The following is an 18,590-nucleotide window of genomic DNA, read 5'->3' as shown; positions in this document are numbered from 1 at the left end:
GATTTCCTAGTTGTAGATTTTTCCAGTGAAACAACTAGCTGGCTTTTTCCATGGTGCTTTCTCAACCTATATAAAGCAGACTTTGATAACTTTAGTGGCTCATAGTTCTATATTGCAATGGCTTCATAGTACATTGTTTTTATCTAAAATAATACCAAGTATGACAGCATGAATATAAGAGGCTCTTCCACTTTCATTCTCCATCTTGCCTAATGATTGAGTAGAGAAACACAAAAACTACTTTGGACAGAGGATATTTGATGCATAGTAAGACTTATGCCCTAGTTTTACAGCTTACATCTGCATATCCACTTACTCATAGTGACTCATCTTTCTGTCTTAGCAAATTGCAAATTATATCATGCCAAAGCTCTCTAGGGTCATTTATAAATAATGAACACTTTGGAGTTAATTTCACAAATAACAGCAACCTTCAGAATAGGAAAATATAGATGGGTGCTGTGAGATAGAGTCATAGTCCATAATTATTTTTATTAATAATAAAAAATTATTATTATTTTTAATCAAAGAACTGAGTTTTAAGTATCTAGGTTTTTTGGATAGGAATAAAAATCCCCCCCCTTTTTTTTTGAAAATGAATGTTCAGTTTCAGGAAAACTTTCGTATTCCAAAAAGGGAAAATTATTTTATTTTATTTTTTTTTGTTTTGTTTTGTTTAGTTTTTGGTACCGGGGATTGAACTCAGGTCCTTGCGCTTGCAAGGCAGGCCACCGAACCATTGAGGTAAATCCCCGGCCTGGGAAAATTATTTTAATATCTTATGGATTGTCTAGAAAAAATGTAACAAAATTTTATTTGACAAATGGTCAATTTTCTTTTCTTTTTGTACCAGGAATCGAACTTGGGTCCTTGCGCTTGCAAGGCAGGAGGAGGAACCGCTGAGCTAAATTCCTGGCGTAACAAATGATCAATTTTCTATGTTCATGGAATGGAAGGAAAAATTGAGTAATGAGTATTTAAGATTATCTATAAACTACATCTGTTTTTATTAGTGTCTGTGATACATAATTACATTCATCTTGGGGAACTGGTACATACACACTTTGCATCTTAATCATTTTTATTCTCTAAATTACATTTTAATTTTTATGAATTTATTTGTCAAAAAAGCACTTACTTTATTAGTATAACATGTAATGACTTGGAAGTATATGATAATCTTTTCTTCTGCTTATTTCACAGCTGAAGTGAAAACTAAATCAATCTGCTGGATCATCTTCCTAAGGTTCTACCCTATATCAAATTCCTCCAGACTTCTTAATGCTTACAGGTATATTATATCCCATAATTTAAGGGCCTTGTTTACATTTTCAACTTCGTCCCCTTTTTGTTGTTGTTGTTGTTAATTCTTTCCAGATTACCCAAACTCCAAGTTGAGTGTAACATACCATCTGGGCTCAGCCCAATCAGGAACACCTGGGGGAGGCTGGCCAAAAAGGATATTAACCTATGGGTTTTATAAAACATTCGTGGTTCACTTGGATACAGAGTTGACTTTTCATTCACATATGAAGAAGAGCTGTTTAAGAATAGGTTAATGCAAGTGAAAAATAATCAGAATTATTTAAATTTTTACTAATTCCTCCTACTCTTCCTATATGGTAGAGAAGAACATTACAGTTACTTTCTGGATATTTGTGTGACTCTAGTGGGATTTTATAATGACGATTTAAATGAAATGGTACTTGCTATCTACTACGTTTAATTGTTCTAGAGAAACTAAAATTTTCCCCTAAAGATAAGAACATTGTAGTAAAGGATAGAAAGAGAAAAATATATAGGACATGCAGGCAAGAATAACTTCTCTTACTAGTTAGTTGGTAATATGAAACACAGAATGAAAGAAAATACACTTTGAAAATACAGTTTTTAGTAAAACAACATATAAGCCAGAAGTATTCATTCCAACATCAAGTTGAGTATCTTGTAGAGTGGGACTTCAATATTAATTATTTTTAGTTTGACAGTAAAACTGGTGCTGGCTTCTTTACTCAAAGATCCACACTTCAGTCATCGTGCTGAGGAATGGACAATAACTAGATGTCCAAAAGATTGGATTCTGTCTAGACCCTGAGGCATGCTCTAGGGATAAACCTCAGTTGCAAAATCGTTTCTTTCTTCCTCGCTCTCAGAGAGTTTGGAAAGAACATTTTGGTGGGAGAGACCTTAAAATGTTTTGCAATTAAACCCACTGTTAAATATTTTTAGATGGTCTCTCAAGAGGAGCAGGAAAGAGTATTTTAATAACAGTCATTGCGACTGGTGAAAATGTATAGATAATGAGCCCTTTCAAATTCATAGGCTATAATTTCTTGTCATTTTTTTCCTTTAAATTTTAGGAAACGTTAAGGATTTAGTGAAGATAATAACGTGGCAAAATCTGATCAGTTACCTGAAAGCAACCTGAGATTCAAGACTTGTTTCCATGTCTTTGCTTAGCTCATGAGTGAAGGGCAGACAAAAAGAAGAGCCACAGGCCTCAATTTTATAAATTGAAAAATCATACTTTTCTCAGAGATTTTATAATTGGCACTTATAAATCTAAGCTTCAAAACATCTTATTACCCTAGAAAAAGCATGCGAATTACAGTTATAAAATTCCTACTGCATAAAGCCAAAGTCTCTAAACTTATGGAGCTTTTATTATTATCAATTTTTCCATAAATAAGTAATAAACTTTGTAAACATAATTACTAAATTTTAGTGGATAGATTTTTTTCCTCATACTGGCTTGACTGACAGTATTTTTGACTTCATAGGGCATTTTATTAGTTCTTTGATTTAGCATTTACTGTACCCCTATTGAGATGGAAATAACTGGCTTGGAAAGAATTTAAAATTAAATAAGGGCAAGACTGCAGGAGAGGAAAAACAAAGAAACAAAACAAAGCAAAAACTTTCCTGTCTGCTTCCATGTGGAGCCCATACCTCTCTGTCTCTCATTTCTCTTTTGTCACAGAGTACCTAGCAGGCTCAGTAAGTGTCTGATAAAAGATTAAATATGTGAATGAGAGAGCAGTCTCATTCAGTCTTTTTCTTAGTCTTCTAGTTCATAAACATGCCTATATGTTAATAGCACCCAGTAATAGACAAGCCTTCACAGTCATAACCATCATAATTTTACGTAGTGTGCGAACATTCTGTTTTACTATTATTTATTAGTTCTCTCCAGAATTAATTCCATTTTCTTGAATATAAAATTGGAAGTATATTATTCTCCAGCATATGAAAGTCCTAAAAATGTTCAAGGATATTGTCTCATCTTTCCACCAAAATATAAAAGTTCCTGGTCTCCATTTCACCGATTTCATGCCCTTCTTCCCCCTTCTCTGTCACTCCCTCTTCCCCATGTACACAGCCTCTTCTGCCTCCGAAACATTGCTCTTCACAGCTTGCTGTCTGCAGCACAGCACCCACCGAGTCTATCAGAATGCCTCAGTGCCTGTTTTCGGGATAGCTGTAATGCCAAAACTTTATCACGCTCTATGGAGAACCATGCATCTGAGAGCCTTAAGCACCCTCTTAGTCTATTGAAACAAAAAGGTACTATACACAAAAACAAGTATTATTTTGCTGTTCTGTTCCACAAAAAAGAAACACAAGGACAAGGGAGATCAGTACCCAATGCCATGTAACACTTCCATGGAAGAAAATTCAATTCTCAAATCCCGGTCCGATACTCCTTTCATCAAAATTCATGGTTGTCTAAATGTGAAGTGTTTCTTTAGGTAATAATTGCAATGGCATAACACACTCCCACTTTTTCACTAATGCTGTTGGAAAGAACACATTGCCCCGTAAATATGGCATACCACATTTAATTATCACTTAATATTTATTGAGCGCCTACTCAGCATGAGAATCTGAAGACATGATGGAACTCATTTTTGACTGTTCAGAGGTCATGGTCTAGCAAGGGAGATAATATAGATACCGAATAGCTACACAATGTACTGTTCATTTAAGAATATAAGAACTGTCCAGGGATTTAGCTCAGTGGTGTCGCCACCTGCCTTGCAAGTGCAAGGTCCCGGGTTTGACCCCCAGTACCGAAATAAATAAATAAATAAATAAATAAATAAATAAATAAATAAATAAATAAATAAATAAGAAAGAAAAAGAAAAATGGGCAAATGTAAAGCTGCTGAAGACTACAACATTAGTAGCATGTTAAAGATATTCAAGATATGGGATATGGAGAAAGGAAATGAAAATAAGGCTCAAAGATGTCAGATTTCACCTATTGAAGTCATTTCAACAGAGATGAAAATATTAAAAATAAAGTAGAGTGAACTTTCTACCCTTCAGTTACATTGCTGTCCTTTTGGGTTTCAGTTACACTAATGTCCTTGCTGTTCCAGACCTGCTTCTACCACAGGGCCTTTGCTTTTATGGTTTTCTGTGCCTGAAATACACTTCCTGGTGATCAACAGAGCTTATACTTCTACTTCCTTGGCCTTTCTATTCAAGTATCACTCTTTTATGCCCTTCTTGTCCCTCTACCAGAAATGCAATTTTCCCTCAACACACCCTAAGCCATTTTTTATCTTTACTTTTCTCCTACACATTCTTTATATTTTTCTATGTCATTTTTCTTTGCTTGCCTTTCCTCTTAAAATGTACATTTCATGAAGGCAAGAACTTCAGGATATTTGACTGTTTTGTTCATTGTTACATTTGCCAAACCTAAACTACCACATAATAGGGCTCACAAATATTTGGTGAATAAATAACTGAGTAAATGAATTGAAAACTTTGAGTTTTTGGAATTTTCAAAGAAATAAGATAATAGTCTATGTTATTTTTAAGATGGGGAGGTTGATGATAGAATTAATATTTTTATTATTGATCCTTGACATTATAAATAGAAATTCAAATTTAACTAGACTCTTTAAAAATGCTAATTTTATGATAAAAAAGAAACCTCTCAAATACAGGAGAAAAAATATGAAGAAAATGCAATATAATTTTCCAAAGTCAACGCAGTGTAGTAATATGATGTACTTTCAATGGCATATCAATATAACACTTTGCATTGAATTACTTCACTAAAATTTCAGAAGCTTCAAATTTCCATGCCAAAGCTGTTTTTGAAATCATATGAGGATTGAAATTTGAGTAAGACAAAAATTATAGTGATACCTTTCCCTTTTTGTTATATATTTTTTTTAGTTTCAATTAAAAATCCCAAAAATGATTTACATTTTTTGTGATTCTAAGAAGAAATATATTTTTTTATATAGCAGTACTTTAATATAAGCAAGGAGATGTTAGTTAAGGAGAATACCAGAACAGGGAGACATTTATAAAAAGATAATTGATTTTAAATATAGATAATAGTTATTTAAGAGATCTCTTTCATCAAATGTTCTGAGAATTTTCCTACTTTCACTAAACTGATTTCAAATTATTCTTTTAATTATTTATGCATAAATATAATAACAGTGCAAACCTTGGATATTTCTAAAAGGCCCAAAATATTTCCTTCTCTTTTTTCTTCTCACTTCACAGAACTGATAAATATAAGGATAGCATAAGTTTTTTTGGAATTATAGGCTTAAATTTGTTACAATTTGGGTTTTTTTGCTTATAAAAGTTTCTTATAGTTCGTGTTCTTCATAATGCCTTTCTACAAAAAAGTATCTTACTATGACTATAGCATAGGGTGTTACAGTTGTCCTCACAGCCCCTTGGTTGATTCCTCTTAACTCCACGGGCTTTCTTAAACAGAATTGTAGTGAGATGGAAGAAAGTTTCCAGCTGAAGAGGGATCAACACGGAACTGTGATTTCGATGTGAGTAGGAGGCCCTTGGTAGCTCCATGTTTTGGCCAGATCCTCCCTCTAACCTCTAAAATACATTTTCTCTGGCTTGAAAGAGGGATTCTAGGAATCAGTGGCAGAAAGGCTAAGAAACAAGAAAAAGTGGCAGGAAAAACGTTGAGGTTAAAAGGCAAAGTGTTTCCATTTTCCTATGAATGAATATTGAAGATATACTCCTAAGTGAAATAAATAAGTCCCACATGTGTAAATACCAAATAGTTTCCCTGGTGTGAATATTCTGCAACAATGCATAAGATTCTAATAAGATTACTGACATTTAGAAATGGGAGGAAAGGAGCTAAAGGTGTAGGGAAGGTGTGATACGTAGGGGAAGAACAAAAAGGGAAAAGAAAAAAATGTGAGAGAATGAAAAGATGAAAATAAAGTGTTTGTAGATGGGGAGGGGAGGAGGGGGTGAAGGGAGGGCAGAGGTAAGGGGAAAAAATGAGAATCAAGACTTGCCATGTAAAGGTACATGATCCCAACAATGAATGTAACTGTACTGTATCCCTAAATGTACCAATAAACTCAATAAAAAAAAAAAAAAAAAAGGCAAAGTGTTTCTACGAATTTGTGAAGAGGTATTACAAGTTTGTTCATGTACAAAGAGAACTACTGCTTTTGTCCTTCTTTCAAAGGTGGATGTTTTCTTTTAGCACTCTTCAAGAAAAGTTGAATTATCCAAAAAGTGATTAAATTATAAAAGAAATATTAAATCATATTCGTATTATTTCCTGCCTGGCTTTGTCCAAAATGTACAGTGGATGAGCAAGGTTCAGATCAAAGCAGAACTCAAAGCCACCTAGTTGGAAAAGACACAAGCATTTGCTCTGGAATCAGAATTTAATGATCTTTTCTAATAACTACCCATTACAGTTACTATTAAGTAGAGATTCCAAGGCTATAACTTCATAAGATTTATGTAGAGTGGTCTATTTATTATTAACATAAATTGCTGCCCTTTGCAATATTTAGGAAATAGTAGCCAGAGAAGTAACTTGGTAAACCATGATCTGATTTTAGAGTAAACATGGGAAAATGGTAAAAGATCTTCTAAGAAATCTTTGGAGGAAAAGGAAGAAAACAAAAGTGAATCACTGAAAATAAAATTAAACTCATGATGAAGTAGAAATCTCAAATTGACACCAGAAAAATGACTTTAATTTCAAGTTAAAACCATAGAGATATTTCAGAAAAGATCTGTTAGGAAATCACCAGAAAGATACTCCTACATGACTAAACCGTCACCTAAAAATGACCAGAAGGAAAAGAATTATGTGACTTTCATTACATTTTATGTTTGCTTCTTCAGATAAGGTCCAGGCTCAGCAGTAAGTGAGTTGTAACTAGTAATTATGTAATATTTCTATCTCCCTTGCATTTTAAGAATTGTTCACTGAGGAAGGCAGCCTAATAATGACCATGATGTTATTTTTGGCAGCAAACAGATGTTCAAGATTCTTACCTGTCCCCCTTTAGGCTGGTATTTAATGTTGTCTGTCGATCCAATTTTGGATTTGACATTCTTCAGGTCTGGCAGTGGTTGGTTAATAAGCCGAAGCTGCTTGGGAGTAGCAGGAGATTTGGGAGGAGTACGAATGATGGCCACTTTCTTTTCACTGGGTACCAAGATGGCAGATTTGGGGGTTCCTGGTGTGTGAGGGGTCCTGGGGTAGCTGGGGGTTCCAGGAGTGCCTGGGGTACGTGAAGAATAGCTTGGTGGGGTGCCAGGAGTGATGGCAGTTGATCCAGGGGTAGTAGGTGTTGAGGTGCCACTTTTTCCTGCTCGGCGAATTGGCTCTGACCCTATATTAATAAATGAGTTAGACAAACACCAGACAGCAGCATTACAGAGTTCTCTGTAGGGTATTTTTCTTCCTGTAGATTACGAGGACTCATAATATATTAAATTTCTGAAACATTTAGAAATATTTATGAATTATCACAAAATGCTAAAAATATGCCAGAACATACTCTAGGTTCATATTCTAGTGACAATCTTTTCAAACTGTATTCCTTTTAATATGGGGATAAAATTTCATTTTTCCTGATTTATTCTCCGAAGTTCTCATTACAAATGTGTCAAAAACTATTTTTTTACTTGAATGATCGTTAAGGTACACAGACTCCCTATTTTTGAAGCTGAATGACATGCGGATCATTCATTCGTCTATGTAGTTTATTCGTTCTGAGCTCCAGATGTACATATGACACAGATCTGTGAATTTTACAACACATGGAGTTAGCCCATGCAGAAAAGGACTGACCGAATCATGTCTCATGTTCGTTTCTCTGCTTATACTGAGAAGCACTGGGGGTTGCACAAATGTTAACTGGAAGCTGGCAGACAGTATTCTACTATACAGCATCACTTAGTCCTTTTAGAAGAAAACTTATCCTGTGCCTCCTACTAAAAAGGTGTTTCTTGCTGTAACAAAATATTCACAGTGAAACTTGTACCTGATTGTGTTATTGATACAGAATCTTCAGAGATGAATTTCTTTGATGCCACTTGAGCCCAATCTCATTTTATTAAGAAATATGGTAAATGTTTAAATTACAAAAATTATTAGTAGATTAAAAGGCATATTTCTATTAATCCTCCTGAAAATATTTCCCCTAGTTTGAACACACTTATCTCATAGTTTTTGATATTTTTTGAAGCAGTTCTAGAAATCTTCTTTCATACTTAATTGCTCTGTCCTGACTGCCTCAATATTCTGTATCAATTCCGAGCATTTTCATAGGCATTTTGACTCTGGGGAAGAGCCAGAAGTCTCATGGTGCCAGATCCAGTGAATATGATGGATGAGGACACATAGTAAGGCTTTTAGGAGCCTGCCATTCCACTGAGTGGCAGCACCATATTGACAACTCATAAAATCACAAAAGAGAACTTCCAGAACTGCTTCAAAGAATGGCAAGAATAATGAGATTCCCTTGCAGGGAATGCATTAATGGTAATATACTTTTTACTGTATTAATTTTAAAAACTGAAATATTTTGCTGTATATTTTGATCACCCCTTCTATTTTACTATTTCCTCCCTGTTTTTTTTGTTTTTGTTTGGTTTTTCTTGTTTTGTTTTTTGAGACAGGGCCTCACTATGTAGTTGAGACTGACCTGGAACTCACTATGTAGCCCAGGCTGGTCTCGAACTCACAGTGATCCTTCTGCCTCAGCCTCCCCAGTGCTGGGATTACAGGCAGGGGCCACCACACCCGGCTCCTCATTTCTTTTTGATACTAGGTTTCTCTCAGATTATCTTTTTGTATGTATTTTTAATGCCATTTCAAATGCTCTTCTGAAAGAGGAATAATAGAAATAAGTGTAAAGCATGTAGATTTCAAAGCCCTTTTGTAAATACCAAACAGTTTGAAGCAAACAAACGTGGATAATAATTAGTGGCAGCCCTTATTAATCTTAATTAAGAAATGAGGACACTGAAGCTCATTTACTCAGATGTTATTAGATTCTAAGCCTGATACAATATTTAGTGTTGGAAAATCACCCTTTTAAGCATTTAGATTTCGTTTATAACTTGTATTTTATGAGGAAAGGCACAATTTGTATTTTTTGGTTATTGTAACTGTACACTATGTAAAATCAACAGATCTTCTGAAATATTGTAGGAGATTAAGACAGGACTCAATTTTAAAATCACTGAAGTGCAACCAATGTAACTGATCATCAATGTCAGAAGTTCTTCCTGGGAAGGCAACATTTAATTTGGTCATTGCTTAACGTAAGGAATGAGCTCAAGAGAAATCTTTGGACACTGTGACCTATAGACAGCAGATATCTACTCACTGGTCTGGGTTTAATTTTCTGGAGAAATAGAACAATTTTACTTCCTCTTTCTGTGAGCAGTTTTTATGTATTAAGAGAAAATTGCCTTGGGTTTGGCTTTTAACAAACAGGCACAAATTCGTCCTATTATTCATCTGACAATAGAAATGGAATACAAGGAAGCAAAAATGATGCATCAGTGTGCATCTGTGTTTCTTTTTTAATTTATTGCTTTCCAGAGAGATAATATTTCAAGACCGGGATATTAGGACCACAAGTAATACAGTATTTGTAGCTTCCTTGTGGAATACATTTTTTATGTAGGTTTAATTGTGTTATCATATACTTCTGAAAAATTTCTTTCTCAAATGTTTTCTTTGTGATTTCACCAGCTTTGGGTATCTCACCTAATCTGGAAAGGGATCTCCTCTGTATAATTAGCCACTATGACCATCTTGGTAACTTTCATGAGGTTTAAACACAGCAGGTTCATTTTTTAAAAGAATGAATTAGATTTAAAGTTTATAAAAATATGCTAATATGCTCTTTACTGTAAGGAGACTGAGCTGAAGTAATACAGTGAATGTCAGCAATAATTCTTATTGTAAGAATTTTTTTTCCTAAAGTATGGGTCATTTCTATACTGGTAGAAAATAATTTTAGGCTTCATAAAAAGGCAAGTTTTGTGTTCTGAAGAATGAAGATAAACGATGAATATTAAGACCTTCACACTGCTGTTCAATATACATGACCAGATTTTATTGCAATAAATTGTTCTCACCATCAAAACAGTAAGTTTGAGAGTTTTTAATTCTGAAATTAAAAGGTCAAAGTAAAAAAACTAATATGATTTTTTAAATATTTGTGAGTTTATTAAACTGGGCCCTTATTTATCTTTTCAACTCAATGACAAAGCCTTTTCCTCTTCCTGGGCTAAATGAATTTCCTGCATAGCACTGTTTCCTTCAAGTCCTTTCATTAGTTTTATGAAAGGCCAGGATAATCCTGTGTTCAGTCAAGGAGATGGTAGAATGAAAGTGGCGAATTTATTGCTTTTCTGATAGTATTTATTCCTTTTAGACATTGCTAGGTAGAGCTAAATCAGGCCCCATGTTTTAGGTGATCGGAGTATCAGTTACGCTTTATTGCCAAGTAACGTGATAAAATCTGTTTGTGAACATAAAACTAGAATGTCAAAACAGCATTAACTAAGAATATTTTACAGAGCAATTTATACACAGATTCAAGTTAAAAGACAGAATCCAATGGCATGAAGATGTGGATTTGTGGAAACAGTGCCATTTTGCTTCCATAGCAGCACATATTCCTCAGGGAACGTGGTACCTTTGTCTGTCTCATCATCTGTGGGGTTACTGTTTATGTTCAATTCTAAATCCAGATATTTGGAGTTAAATTCACTTCCCTGGGGATTACTAACTTTTAGATGTCCTCCTTTCCGGTTCAATAGAATAATTTATTTTTCCTACTATAAAAAAGAGATTTGATAATTTCAAAGTGTTTCTAGCACAGATTTTAAAAGATGCTAAGAGTTCACGAGACTAAATGTTGCTGAGCACATAGTTATAGTAAACATTTTCACTGTAGGCAAAAGAATTGCATAAGTATCACACAAAATAATCATATTGGAAATGGGCCAATTATTATTAAATGTTTTTAAAAGCCAGTGGCAAAGTCAACTATTATTTGATCGTGATAGCAATTTCCACCTATGCATACAGTTTCTGAATGGCAGGTATTATTTTCTAAGTAATTCTATAGAGCAGTTCTTCCAAATATAGAGAAGACATTAAGAGGACAGCTTATGAAATTAATGGTGGGTTGATAATCAAATTCAACCACTCCCTAGCTATACAGTAATGGACAAGTTATCCCCTCTCTACCGTCAGTTTTTTAGTCAACTGAATTTCAGCTATTCATACCTATCAGTGTTGTGTATTAAACTGAGTCAAAAACATATCTTAAGAGTTTTGCATCTGTATACTCAATAAATGGTAGCCATTTTTGTTGTAATAGGAAAATATTTTGAATCCTTCTTTTATTGGATAGTTTTAGCAGCACACTATCTGTAAATGTGTAATGACAGGAATTACATAAGTTGTCATAATTGCCAATCAGTTATGGGCCATCAATCAGAGGAGAAGCTACTGAATTGGTCATATTATGTTTACAACTCATTTGGAATGCAAATTCTTGACAAATTTAACATGCTCTTAAGTTTGTAATTATTTGCTTCCCATTTAGATTTTAGGAATTAGAATTTTAAGTCTTATGTTTGTATAAATACATGTTTTAAAAATCCCCGACTGTTGTTTTTCTCAATTAATTTCTTTTTTTAAGAAAAATTTGTCCTAAACTTGAAACAAGAAAATATATACTTAGAAAAATTACTTTATCTCAATGTTATTTAGTATACAACAAGGTAATATTGGTTCTATTTCCTCCATCAATTGTTTTTACTCAGAAAGCTATTTTGGATCCCCTATAGTCTATATTCTCTGATTCTTAGGACAAAGACTATCTGTTCTTAATGCATGCTTTATTTGAAAAATGTAAAATAGAAGTATAAGAATAAGCTCTTTTCCACTTAAGGGATTTTAAAAAATAACTACATAGGAAGCCAAACCAAGAGAAACCTACTAGTGGTCCGTCTCACTGAAGAGGAGATGGAACTGTTGAGGGGGAAGGAATTCTCCTCTCTGTCTCCTGATACACCTCGGCGAGGAGGAAGAATGGAGGACGGTCTTGGAAGAGAAGAGCGCTTTTCCGGGCTCTTGGTTATGCCATCCTGATTTGGAAAAACAAAAAGACACTGGGTTCTTGTGAATCTTTATTTTAATTATACAACGTGAGAACACTCTGCTGGCTATGTTTTTTTCCTGTGTTGATAAATTTATTATAATGTACACTACTAAATCTCATATACTTATAAGCATTTGTACTTTATAACTTAGAAGGAGTTCACATTACCTAGATATTTTGCACAATTATATTATTCTAGAGTTAGCTCTGGAAGTTAATTTACTAAAGCAATCTTCAGCAAATTGCTAATTCTGCTGAAAAAACCTTCATTAGCATAATGATTTATTAATCAGCAAGAACTGGCCAAAGGCATTGCATGAATAATATTCCTAAATATAGTGTACACCTATGTGACAGGAACGCGGAGCATACCACATCCATTTTAGACACATTTTAAATCTGAGGAAATTAGTTTAGTGAGTTAATGTAATTTTTTTCAAGTTCACAGATTTGGCAGAGGCGGTATTTAAACTCAATGTGTCTGAAGGTGACTTTAAATGGTCTACTATATATGTACAATAGAGTTTGTTGTTATTATACCAAATTATCTATTGCATATGTCATTATGTATAACAGAATATATTTTGTTTTGTCAGTTTTTGATATCTTACAAGAAAAATTGATAATGGATAAAATAACTAGAAAAATATTTTCTATACTGTTTTACGAGGAGACTATAAAAAACTTCCAGTTGTGTTTGTTAACAGATTCTGTTATTTATATGTTAGATAACTTTTATATCCTTGTTTTTATGCTAATCCTATATTATGCCATATAATCATCTCCCAAATTATGCTCCTTTCTGCACCTTTTGTCAACCTACTGCCTTACCTTGTTCCCTGATTTTGAGTATGGCAAACGCTCTGTGGAGCCCACTGAGGTGGGCTGTGTTAAAGAACTGTCAGAAAAGGTACCCCTTTTAGTCGTGCTAGAGTAGGCTGAGCTGTATCTTGGGGACTTTGTGCTACCTTGTAAAGCAGGAATCTTTGACAAGGTAGAAGTCTAGCCATGAAAGAAAACAAACAAAAGTACAAAATAAACCAAACTATGAAGTAAATTAAAAAATTAAAAAGTACAAACATATAAAAATTAAATAATTAAATTAAATGCACACTTTTAATAAGAATACATGATATAATGACTGTAATCAATGATGAAAATGTATATTCATATGCGAACAAGAGATTTTTCATTAAACACTTCTGTTCAGCTGGAACTAACTTAACAATACTTCTTATATGTACTGTTTGTGAACATAAAAATAGTGCTGACCCATGAGACCTTGTATTCATCGGGTCTAGAACACAAGTCTATATTATTTGCTCCCTGTTACTTTCAAATATTGTGACTATTTATGCTCAGTACATAGTACAGAAACAATGAACAATTATTGAGTGAACAGTGATTGGTAGACTGATGGAAAAAAGAATTAGTCTTGGAGGAGTTAGCTTTTTGAAATTCCGAGACCAAAACATCGAGTGGTTTGATATAGGAATCTATAACTGCTCAACTCTACCCAGGGAACCAGAAGATATTTTTGAAAGTAGAAATTCTGTAATGAACCTTGTACAAGGGAGGTGAGAGAGACTCTTTCTGGGAAGATGTAGGTTGGTGCCAAAATCTCTCATGGTTAAAGTTCAAGGCTGGAGTTTGGTTCAGAAGCAGAAAAAGACATGTGCATGCCTCTGTGGCGTGGATTATTTTAGTTGGCAGAGACATAGGAAGCATTCTGAGGTTGTGGTTTGCCCCCAGCTTCTGGAGTAAATTTCTCAGGAAAAGTACACAATTTCAAGATTTTTCTTGTCTCTGCAGTAGACTTAGGTTATTCTGAGGAGCCCACTGTAGGAAGCTTATGGAGGCAATTCCCGCTGCACATTTTAGTCAAAATGTGTATTATTTGTAGAGAATTTAGTTCTAAATTAAATATTATAGTTTCTTCTGCCTTTTGGGATACCGGAGAAATACAGTCCCATGTGGGGTCATTATCTTATAATGGAATGAGAGATGACACAACTGCCAAGTCTTTAGAAATTGCAAACTGTTTGCTAGTCTTCTTATCAATGAAATCATTCCACTGTCAGAGATTGCAATAAAATCTTCAAATCATGAATTCAACTTTTTAAGGATGCATTGCTAATAAAAATATAGAGTTTAAAAAAGGAAGAATATTACAATAGTAATGAGCAAAACAGTATTTATTGGTTTAAAGGATGATGTTAAGTGGCTACATTTGGGAATTTTAAAAATAATTTTATCTATAGTTCTCAACTATTCCTCATAGGTGCTATGTATAAAATCTGTAATCCACAGGATCAAGATGATACTGTTTTTGGAAAATGTCTTTATAGTCTAATGTTCTCCTAATATATAAGTACAACCTTTAAAATGTCATATAATCCATATCTTGAGCACATTTTAAGAACTTTAGACAATGTATAGACCTAGTAATATAAAACATTAGCTTAAAGATTGAGAAAAGCTATTTTTCAGATAATCTATATTGAATTCCTTAGAAAATATGCAGAGTTATATATAATGAGTAAAACAGAACTGGGACTTGATTATTGTGTAGAATTAGTGAGATCTTTTTATGCATAGATGACAGTCTGTGTGACGTGTTATAAAATATAAGAAAGAAAGTCAGCTCCACACTAATTCCCCATAAAAATCACCAGCCTTAGTTTACATTTGCTGAGGATTCCTAGGGAAATGGTCTGCAAGTGTAAGTGGCTTTTGGAGAAAGCTATGCTGGCATTTCACAAGTCTTCTGGAAGACACTGTTAAAAACACAGACAAGAACTGCAAAGACTGTTATCTTCAAATAATTAATTTGATTTAGCTGTTTCAAAGATGGTGGATGAAACTGAGAATATTATCTCATTTTAGCCTTCACAGCTACTTCCATAGGGATGCAAGCATGCACATATTGTACAAATCACATCTTCTTTCGCAGACCCAGGGCCACGAGTGGGAAGTCTAACTGGGTCAGCACAGTTGTTCTTTTTTAATTGATCTTACCCACGAAAGAATGAATTTGAAGAATGTGTTCTAAGAAAGAAGAATGAAGTAACTGGATTGCCTCTAAGGAAGTGCTAATGCTAAGCAAACCGCTTCGCTATCAGAAATCCAATTACTCCGATGCAGAGTAATTTTCATAATAAAGGATAAGACAAAAACCAGAGGACGATTTTCGTGCATATCTTGAATATCAGAGACAAATCAAGTCAGAATTAGTCTAGAGATTTTAGAAAACATAAATAGAGGGGTGAGGTATTAGGAAGAAAAAAGGCGATGTTAAATGAGAAAAACTAAGTATAATGAACTTATCTGTCTTCTTCACAAAGATGAGATGGACATGGTAAAAATTTAGTTTTATATCATACAATGTCCTTACAGACTAAATACTTGAATATTTCCTACAGGTTTTCCAAAAGATGTATACTTAAATTTTTTCCTACAGGGGAAAAACTCAGACTTATTTTCAGTATCTGGTCTTAAAAACCTTTATTTCTTTTGGTACCGGAGATCAAACTCCGGACCTTGCGCTTGCAAGGCAGGCTGCAGTACTGAACTAAATCCCCAGCCACCAAAACATTTACTTTCTAAATAATAACAAAAATAATAACAACAAATAACAACTGTTGTTATTAAATGAATGCTATTTTCCAGTCAATACACTGTATACTGTTGTATAAAATTACTGTATTTAATCTTCATAATTACATTATTAGGAATTTTCATCATCTTTCTTTTTAGACAGTTAAGACCGGAAAAGAAGATCATTTAAATAATAAATGTGTAAGATTTGTACATGACAAGTCACTAGTTCTCAGTTAGAAACAGAGGGTAAAGAAATATAAAGACTGGAATTCATTGTTTTCCAAATAAAACCTAATACTGACCAAAGCAATAAATGAATTCTATTACCTATCATATATATTCAGGAATATGTCTGAAAATATTCATATAAGAGTCAAATATTTTCCTTGATCAAAGTGAAGCCTTTCAGGTTTAAAATGATTATCAAAAGTTTGGTCACTGATGGAAATGAATCATTCTTTTAACAATAAATAAAAAGTAGAAGTTTAAAAATCTATCAGTTACTAGGTCAAATTATGAATTATTATTTAAATATCACATATAATTATGGAGACTCAGAATGTTATGATGTTATTAACATCATTCAAATTATTTATTATAAATTTTAGATTTCCTGAATAGTTCTTTAACTTCTTTGTAATTGTAAAGGAGCAAAAACTATTTCATGTTGATTCTGTTCTTCAAAATATGGTTAATAATGTGAAAAATAAAATTCAAAAAGTAAAAGTAGAAAACATTTACAAACATGAATAAGTTAAACCTATTAATAGAACCACATCAAGACAACAATATATTTATCTCAGAATTTGGCAAAGATAAGTTTAGCAATATGTAGCAAAACCTTTAAATATTTTTCTTGAAACACCCATTTCTCTAGTAGTTAGTTATCCTGAGGAAATGCATATATGAACTTAGCCACCACCATCCCTAAGCTATTATAAAATAGTTATGTTGGTTGTAATGGTAAATTTGATTCTATATAAAGCAGATGAATTGGCCTTTCCGGCTTTAACCAAATCGTTGTGCTGCTTCATGTTTTTATCTTACTAATAAAGAGCAGTCCAGCCATATCCCCACCTGCTACCATCACATGCCATTCCAGAGGATGATAATCCTTGCTTGGCTGCTTCTGAGTATCAATCTGGGTGAGTGAATTGTTTAAAATGACATTTAAGGGGAAATATCTAAAAATATAAAGAATATCTAAAGTTATTAAGGCAATGCAACTAACACCAATAGGAGCTTTACATGAGAAACAAGGAAAAACTTATTTTACTCACAGAGACTTTGTCCTTTGCCTGTTTAAATACACTGGGAGCCTGAGTTGGTTCACTACCTGCTGCTGTGGAAAAGAAAAGACACATACTCAAACCTAGTGGTTAAAGATCACACAAATGCATTTTTTCAATACCATTTGAATATTCTATTGTATCAACAGATTAATGCAAAGCAAAATTTTGTTTTTTCTGAGGCTCAGATTCAGTAACTGAAGAGACCTGAATCATAATAATATAGCAGGTAACTAACTAGTATGTGCTACTTAGAGTATTTCAGTGTTTAGGAAAGCACAGGTAGGGACACCAGTCATATTCTGTGGGTTCACAATATACCTTCGCATCACTACTACATGAAGTCAGACTCTTTAGAAGTCACAGAATAGGAATGTGAGCACTGCAAAATCTAAGGAAAAAGAAGCGGATTGCTTTCAAAGCATCACTACTACATGAAGTCAGACTCTTTAGAACAGAAGTCACAGAATAGGAATGTGAGCACTGCAAAATCTAAGGAAAAAGAAGCGGATTGCTTTCAAGGGTTGGCGTGACATAGAGCACTCACTGAGATTTCCAAACCCTCTCGTTTTTCTGGAAGCCACTGGCATACCTACAGTTATTGCTGCATTTTACATTCCAAACTGTCACGATCAGCCAACCCTTTCCTCTCTGCACCCTTCACTTCACAATAAGAATAACACACTTGTTTGATGTGAAATGCACTACATGAGAAGGGAAGAAAAATAGCTTGTCAAGGACAGACAACATGAAAGAAATTTCAAGTTCAGTAAATATAGACCATGTTCTTGCACATGCACTTCCTGTGTGAAATTATTACCACATCTGTTACTGTTGTTTCTCTTGCTGCTGTTTTATACTTCTGGTTTCAATTTTAAACTTCCATCATCTTGAGCATATTTTATATTGATGACTTACCTGATTTAAGTACTTCACAATTTAAGACAATCCTTTTGTTTTGGAAAAACCACCCATATTTTAAAAGTTATCTTCAGAAAATAAAAAAAGCAAGTTTATGTGTTTACTTCCTCCTTAGTTTTCTTTGGTAAGAGACAGACCCTTAAGGAAACATATTTATCCTTATAAGCCCTCCAAATGAGTTTCAAAAGGTTTCTTATGCCATTGACAGCTCTAATGCCAAAATAATAACTGACTACAATATGCTTTGGGGTATGTAGGCCTGGTTGATAATATTTCACAGATTCTAGAATTGAGGTTTTTTTTTTTTTTTTTTTTTTTTTTTTTTTTT

At 33.7% G+C, this 18,590-nt stretch overlaps 1 protein-coding gene across 14 annotated transcripts in view; it reads right to left on the bottom strand.

Annotated features, from left to right (window-relative positions):
• Map2 (microtubule associated protein 2) overlaps positions 1–18,590 on the bottom strand; it is a 202,984-nt gene that overhangs the window by 12,898 nt on the left and 171,496 nt on the right. For 11 of the 14 annotated variants that reach the window (XM_033764590.1, XM_033764591.1, XM_033764593.1 and 8 more), the window contains 3 exons: positions 17,333–17,394; positions 12,291–12,438; positions 7,309–7,649 (listed from right to left, as the gene is read on the bottom strand). In XM_033764590.1, coding sequence (XP_033620481.1) covers positions 7,309–7,649; positions 12,291–12,438; positions 17,333–17,394 — 551 coding nt within the window. The remainder of the gene's footprint in view (positions 1–7,308; positions 7,650–12,290; positions 12,439–17,332; positions 17,395–18,590) is intronic. The other 3 variants (XM_033764594.1, XM_019206324.2, XM_033764596.1) reach the window with 1 other exon arrangement.

Source organism: Fukomys damarensis, unplaced genomic scaffold, assembly GCF_012274545.1.
Source record: "Fukomys damarensis isolate Sample0158 unplaced genomic scaffold, DMR_v1.0_HiC HiC_scaffold_16, whole genome shotgun sequence".
Taxonomy (NCBI): domain Eukaryota; kingdom Metazoa; phylum Chordata; class Mammalia; order Rodentia; family Bathyergidae; genus Fukomys; species Fukomys damarensis.
This window is presented reverse-complemented; position numbering and strand designations above follow the sequence as displayed.